At 36.2% G+C, this 7795-nt stretch overlaps 1 protein-coding gene across 1 annotated transcript in view; it reads right to left on the bottom strand.

Annotated features, from left to right (window-relative positions):
* The window catches only part of DYNC2LI1 (dynein cytoplasmic 2 light intermediate chain 1), an 86945-nt gene that overhangs the window by 26399 nt on the left and 52751 nt on the right, over positions 1 to 7795 (bottom strand). The window contains exons 3-4 of the mRNA XM_042781475.1: positions 5504 to 5538; positions 3116 to 3185 (exon numbers count right to left, since the gene is read on the bottom strand). Coding sequence (XP_042637409.1) covers positions 3116 to 3185; positions 5504 to 5538 — 105 coding nt within the window. The remainder of the gene's footprint in view (positions 1 to 3115; positions 3186 to 5503; positions 5539 to 7795) is intronic.

Below are 7795 nucleotides of genomic sequence, written 5' to 3'. Positions count from 1 at the left end.
CTGAGACAGACTAGGAAGAAGGAAGAGGCTGTCCACTTCTGAAAGAATTGGCCAGGGAAAACCTTATGAATAGCAAAGAAACAGTGTTTGGTACAGAATCATCATATAATCCAAGAATTCCACTCTCAGGTATATATCTGAAAGACACAGGGACTCGGTTACCTGCACATTAATGTGCACTGCAGCATTATTCATAAGAGCCAAAGGGTGGAAACAAACCATGTATCCATCAAGATGAATGGAAAAAGAAAATGTACATAAATACAGTTCCGTAGTGATACTGCCCCAGAAATCCAAGGAGGGGTCGCTATGAATCGGGTCCAACTCGAAGGCATATAACAACAACAACAGAGGCAGGTAAGAAGGGGAAATAGAGTTATTGCTTAATGAGTACTGTGCTTCTGTTAAGGGTAATGAAGAAATTTACAGACACTTTAAATGGTTGTACAATATGGTGAGTATGATTAGTATCACTGAACAGTACACATAAAAACAGCTGAAACAGCAACTGTTTTGTTATACAATGAAACCCGCGATAGACGGAACTTGATAGGAATACCTTGTTTTTCTGGGTCTCATAAATTTTCTGTCTTTGACAGGGTACAGTCTTACCACTTGTCTGGTTTGTTTTAGTGAGAAGTATTTGAGTTTTCCTTCTCTGACAGGTTTCCACATTATACGGGTTCTGGCTTTCACAGATTGTACTATATATATTTTATCACAATTTTAAAAAAAGAGAGAATACATTGTTTTATATATATATATATATATAAATATATATATAATAAATATAATAAAATATAATTATATATAATATATATTATATATATATATATAAAACTTTGAAGAGGGCTTTTGCAACTGATTTGCTGATGTACTATATAGTTTGATTTCTCGACTTTCTTGACTGCGGCTTCCATGGGTATTGATTGTGAACCCAACCCAATCAATACATATACATAAGTGCTCTAATTCTAGTAATATCATACTGGAAGAAATAAATAATACCCAACTCTGTAAATGTCAGATGTTGCATACACTTAGACAAATTCTAAATAATATCAACTAACTGATCACAAATGGTATTATCTTTATGAAAAATTATAATTCTAGATAGAAATAAAGCAAACATCTTAATCTTGGATAGGAAGCTTACAAAATAAATCAGACAGACATGTAAGACCCTGACATGAGGAATGGGAAAAAAAAACATAGCACTCCTGGCTACAGATCAGGGTTCTCTGAACAAAATGTAAGCCAAACATCTGTCCCTGCCACTGTGGGGAATTTGATAGGCTCCCACTGACAAAAACAAGCAGTTGGTTGGGGAACAAAACCCACTGCCATCAAGCTGATTCTGACTCATAGTGATTCTAAGACAAAAAAGAATTGCCCCATAGGGTTTCCAAGGCTGTAAACCTTGGAAGTAGACTGACTCACCTTCTTCCCCCAGAGCAGCTGGTAAGTTTGAACTACTAACCTTCTGGTTAGTAGCCAAATGCCTTACCCACTGGTAGCTTGGAAATAAGACCACTATTCCTAGAGGGCTGGCCAAGGAGCTCTGGTGGTAGAGTGGTTAAGGCATGTGGTTGCTAACCACAAGGTTGGTGGTTTGAACTCACCAGCTGCGCCATGGAAGAAAGATGAGGCAATCTGCTTCCATAAAGATTTATAGATTTGGAAACCCAACAGCGGTCACTACGAGTCCGAATCAACTTGATGGCAGTGAGTCTGCTTGTTTATTTGTTTGTTTTGAGACAGCTGAAAGATAGCATCTTTCTTCCTGCCTTGACGCTGAGGAGGTTTTAGGCCACTTAAATTGTGTGAGGAGCTGACAAAGTGCTTCCATAGAGAACTCTTAGGGAACATTAAATCAGAGAAAGAATGAACATGGAAAAATTAAACTTGATAATATGAAGTTTAGAGAAAAAAAAGTACGTGAAATAGAATCACATGGGCTTTTATGAATCTGTTACCATGAACCTGGAAGACACAGATGGTCATTAACGCAGGTTTTAGATGAATGTAGATAGATACGCTGCCATTTCTGACAATTCTCATCTTTCATAAGTAATCACTAAAATTGTTTTGCTGTTGATATTTGAATTACTAATGATTGTGGGGTTAATAATTTTGTACTGGAAAATCTCTCCCAATTTATAATTTGATGAAGGGAAAATTTTAGAGCTCTTCTGATAAGTTAAGCTTATGAAAACAGTCTTAAAGTTTCTGATGAAAAGGATAATTCAATTTCTGGGCCGATTACGCATGTCATAATTCTTGTGACTCATAAAAATGCATCTCAACATATTTCACATTTCAACATTTCAATTTCACGGTTTTAATAAACAAGTTTCATTGGTGACTACAGGAAGCAAAAACAGGTGGTTTTCACTCTTACACAGTCTAATAATCAAACATTTGGACTAGATCAATCTGCAAAAATTTGCCTTGAAATAGGACAAGTGAGATTCTCTGCTCTAGACTGTTCTTCCATAGACCTTTGTTTATCTAACTAATGACCTCTTTTCATGTGAGAACTCCAAAGGAGACTCTGTTTAGGATTTTTTTTCCCCTAATATACATTATGAACTTTCCCTTTATCTTGAATAGTTTCTGATCTTCCTATGAAGAGATACTAAACAAGTGAAAATAAGATTATAATCAACTAAAGCCTTGAAGCTAAAATACAATTACAAGATGTATTTATTAAAGTGCTAATAATTTAGATTTTGAGCAGTACATTTTCATAAATATTCAATAACTCAAAACCCTATTTTAAGCAGACTTTTTGGGAGATGGAAGATGACTCACAATATTATTCTAATTTGAAGGGGGAGAAAGGCACATTAATGCAATTAGCACAAAGCACCAAAAAAATAAAATTACAAAGAATCTTATTCTAGTATTCCAAGACAGAACAAAGAAGGACGCTAAAATATTTTCACAGCTGGGGTTGGCTTCTTAGTTGCTGAGTTGCTTTTGAAGTTTATAGTATGAAATGTACAACTGGAAATGTTTACTGATTGTATATAAGAAGGAAAATATAAAACCAAGCCAACATCATTACTTCACTGTTTACAGATGTAGCAATATCATTTAACAGAACACTCACTGTGTTATGCCCTTTTGCTCTTCTTCCATATGTATATTCCAAAGCTAAGGTTGGTTTTGGTGGCTCATCCCTGTACAAAAAAGGAATGTATCATTTCCTTATGCTATCACTTTATCAGATTAAATTTTGCTTCTTCTTAAACACTTTATCAGTAAAGAAGTTAACTTGGGTAACAGTAATTAAAGTAAAAATGATAAAAACATTATATATATATATACATGCTTTCAAAACTATTCGAATGAAAAGCCATCTTGTTAGGTGTTAGTGGCAGCTGCAGATGTGAATTAGGGCACATGCATGATGAGGGGCCAACAGGGCTAATGGAGAAGATGATGAAGCTGGCAGTGCTGACAGCCATGTTGGGCACAGGTCAGCTAGACAGCACTGACATCAGGTTTATGCTCAGCTTTGGCACAGAAAGCTAGGAACCTAATAACCATCAATTTAAAGGGGAAGTTAACGGAAGACTTTAATATAGTTCTCTGTCTTAAATTATGGCTCAAACTTGGTATCATTTAGCTAGTGAGAGTTGTAAACAAACAAATGATATCAAGTCCTAAAAGTCAAATGATTTAAAAAATATTAAAATGATTTAATGAATTATTTACACTATAGCTTATATTAGGAGCTCTGGTAGCATAGTGCATAAGGCACTTGACTGCTAACCAGAATGTTAGTGGTTCAAATCCACCAGCCACTCCTCTGAAGGAAGGTTGGGCAATCTACTTCCGTAGTGATACTGCCTCAGAAACCCAAGGAGGGGTCGCTATGAGTCAGGTCTGACTCCTCAGAACAGCATGTGACATGACATAGCTTATATTGCTTCAAAAGTAGTTTTTTGGTATATATATATATATATATATATATAAAGTCAGAGGACAAATATTTTTAAACTGTTGATTTATAAGTTTATGTTTCTTAAATATCACTCCTGCTTTTACATACACACACACATACACACATACACATATATGGACTAATACGAATATGTATATAGGACATATATAGAAGCCTATATATATGATCTTATACATATGAAACAGAATTTTTTGTTATCTATGAAGACTGGGTGATTTATTTCCATAGTGATACTGCCTCAGAAACCCAAGGAGGGGTCGCTATGAGTCAGAATCGACTCAACAGCAGTGAATTTGTTTCTTTCTGGTTTATATATTGATATATATATATCTAATATATGTTATATATCTTGAAGGAAAGAAAATTGTCTTTCATGAAACAAAGCTTTTAAGATAAAATTTATTAAGAACTGATTTTTAATTGACAATTTGCAGAACTGCTTTTTTTCCAAAGACTGTTGTTGTTGTTGTTATGTGCTGTTGAGTCGGACCTGACTCACAGTGACCCCTCCTTGGATTTCCGAGGCGATATCTCTACGGAAGTAGACTGCCCAACCTTCCTTCTGAGGAGTGGCTGGTGGGTTTGAACTGCCAGCCTTCTGGTTAACAGTCACATGCCTTTAGGCACTATGCCACCAGAGCTCCCTGAAGACTATTAAGGAACTGAAATTAAGAATTTTCAGTTCAATGAAGTATTCTGTAGATCAGCCTTCCACTTAGATGTCTTGTTTGTGGCAGGAAACACATCTGAAAGTGGGTCTAAAGAGAGCCATGATCCCTGGAAATGGGGATCATGTAGGTGTCACTGTGGATGATTCTTCCTGATAGAAAACAATTTGGTTGGTAATAGAAATTCCACAAATCTAGGATTCTATTATTTATATTCTTTAATAATATTTTTCAAATGAATGATGTTTCTTCAATATGACCACAGGGCCAAGTTCTCTCTCTTGTAATGTTATGGAGGAAGAAAAAAGAAATATGCATTGGAATGAAGGAAACAGAAAAATATCTTGCAAAATTGGTTGAAGACTTTCCTGATTAACTTCCTGCAACATCTACTAATCATAATCCCAAATCTTTATCTGATGGCATGCTTCTATGATAATAGAACCTTCTATGATAATAGAAGGTTAAGAAGTATTATAAAACAAATGGTACAATTTACAGTTTGAGGATCAACTTCAAAAGTATATCCATGAGCAATTTAAAGATGGTAAGGTTCAATTAATCAGAGAATATTTAGGAAAAAAGTAGTTTAAATAGTAGAGTAGCATGGTCAAAAAGAAAGTAAGTAATATTGTAAGGTGGGTAGTTATGGTAACATTTGTCCCCAAAAAAGGGAAATCTTGTATAATATTTTTGGCTTGTGTTGGTTACAGGAGCTTTTGAAGGCTATATAATTCACTAAAAATTAAATATTTTATTTGGGTCTCAAAAGTATTCTCCTTCCATATGTCTTTTAGAATCTAACTTGCCCTATATAACTAGAATAAGCAAAAATGTAGTCAAAAGGTTAACATACACTTACCTGTCAAGACACCTTAGAATAATAGTAGTCTTTCCCTAGAAATTCAAAAAGAATACTGTGTTAATGTCATCCATATGTACACTTTTATTATTGTTCCTAATTGTGGCCCCAAATAGTTTTTAATCACTTGAATGATAAATTACTTGGAAACGAGAAACTACAACTTTCAGAATTGTTCTTGAGTCTGGTAAGTGGAAAAAGTTAACTGTCGACTTTCCATCACAGTGTAAGTCCACTGCTATTTTCATAATTATAAAGTCCTGCAGATGACAAATACTAACAAACTGTGCCTTCCTTTAGTGGTCAATGTGGCAGCTGTCTTAAATTTTCTCTCTACTCATCAATGCTAATTACTGGGTAAGCTGATGATTAGTGTCTTCTAAAATGTTTTCATTCCAATTGTTGAAGTGGAAATAAAGAAAAAAGATAATATACAAATAAAGGACAAACTGCAAACATGCTCAAAGTGAGCAATTCACATACTTTTTGTTTAATTCTAGAGGATGTACTTATTCCAATTTTGTCTTTTCAAGAGTCAAGAAATACAGATTCTGGCCCCATTTCTCTCACTAACCAGAAACTTACTCTCACATCATAAGCTAAGGACTGGCTTGGTGGTTTGAATGTCTTTTTTTTTAATAGTAGAAGTCTGTTTTTTGGACTTCTGGTAAATGGCAGAATAGGGAGAAAGACAGCACAGACCCCCTTCAACAAAGAAAAGGGGAACCAATTAACACAGACACAGAAGATAATCCTGGACCCCTGAGCCTTGAAGGGAAGGATATAGAAGTGGACTAAACCCCAAATAGCAGAAGAATTTGCATGAAAATACCAAAAAAAAGGAGACATAAGGAGCTGCGGTCTGGCAGAGATCCTGAGCAAACCTGAAAGCATGGCACAGACAGCTTGGAGAGTGTCGAGTGGTGGTAGGAGCTAAGAATTAACCTAAAAATCAGCCCTGCTAGCCAGGGACGGCATGGAGGACTGCTCTGGTGGCTGGGGAATAGAACGTGAAGCACCGGCGAAGAGAAAGGTGGGCTGAGCTATGGGCTTTTGCCTGTCTGGAGGATGCCGCCATTTTGAATGTTTACAGCGGCTTGACCATTTTGGATATTTAAAGAGACAGCACTCTCTGAGATTCCAGGAGCTTAAGAAAAGGTTCTGCCTGCCAGTAACCCCAAGGACACCCCGGCCCTGGATGACTGAAAAGGTGTGACATTCCTCTTGTTATTCTTATACCCCACACCCCTTGTGAACGGAGGTGTGGCCATCTCCCACTCCCACCCACCTTCTGGGCCCACAGGAACTCCATCCCAGTCTGTGTGCTCAGGCAGAGCCTGGGTGCCCTGCCCTACCCTCCCCCGATTTTTTCCTTTTTCTTTTCTTTTCTCCTCTTTCTTTTTTCTGGTTTTTGGTTAGCTTGTTTTTGTCTGTTTTAAAACTACTATTATTATTAATACATTTGTCCTTTTTACTATTATTCTTTATCCTTCCCCTCCCAGGTCCTACTTTATAGCTCTTTTTCTTTTTCCTGTTCATGGTTGCAAATTTTTTTTTCTTTTTTTTCCTCATGGTTAAACCTGTTCCTTGTTTTCCTTTTTGTACTTTTCCCATTTTTTTCTTCATTATTCTCCTCTACCTTTTTTCTCTTATTGCCCTATACCCAGATATTGCAGGTTTTCTTGCTTTTTTCTTCTTCTTTTTCCCTTTTTTTTTGGTTACTGTTCCTGTGTGATTACATGGTGTATTTTTTGTCCATGTGCTTTTAGTTCTTTGATGTTTATTCAGTTGTAATTTTTGTCTAATTGATTGGGAGACAGCAACAGTCCCCATAAGAAACAACTACACCCACACCTCCTGCAGCTTCACTTACTGACCGAGAGCCACTTCCTCCTTCTCCATCAATGAGCCAATGATAAAAAACCACCAAGAAGAGACTGAATCACCCTTGGCTACTCTTCACAAACAGTTAACAGAGATCTTAATACAACAATGCCACAATGTCTTGGAGACAACAGATCATCACAGTCCACACAAAGAAGCAAGATAAAGTGGTAGAAACAAGGGAACAGGATACAGACCAAAAACACATCCCTGAGGAAAAAGCAGCACTGGAACTCTCTGATAAGGAATTCAAAAGAATGATATTTAGGTATCTTCAAGGACAGAGAGATAGACCACAGAAAACACAGAAAAAACCCTAGAAGAATTCTGGAAGAAAATACAAGAACAAAATGACAAAATAAATGAAAAATTAGAAATGATTCTAAATCTACAGATAGAAATCCAGAA

Source organism: Orycteropus afer, unplaced genomic scaffold (genome assembly GCF_000298275.1).
Source record: "Orycteropus afer afer isolate SDZICR_OR568_19922 unplaced genomic scaffold, OryAfe1.0 scaffold00124, whole genome shotgun sequence".
Lineage (NCBI taxonomy): Eukaryota > Metazoa > Chordata > Mammalia > Tubulidentata > Orycteropodidae > Orycteropus > Orycteropus afer.
This window is presented reverse-complemented; position numbering and strand designations above follow the sequence as displayed.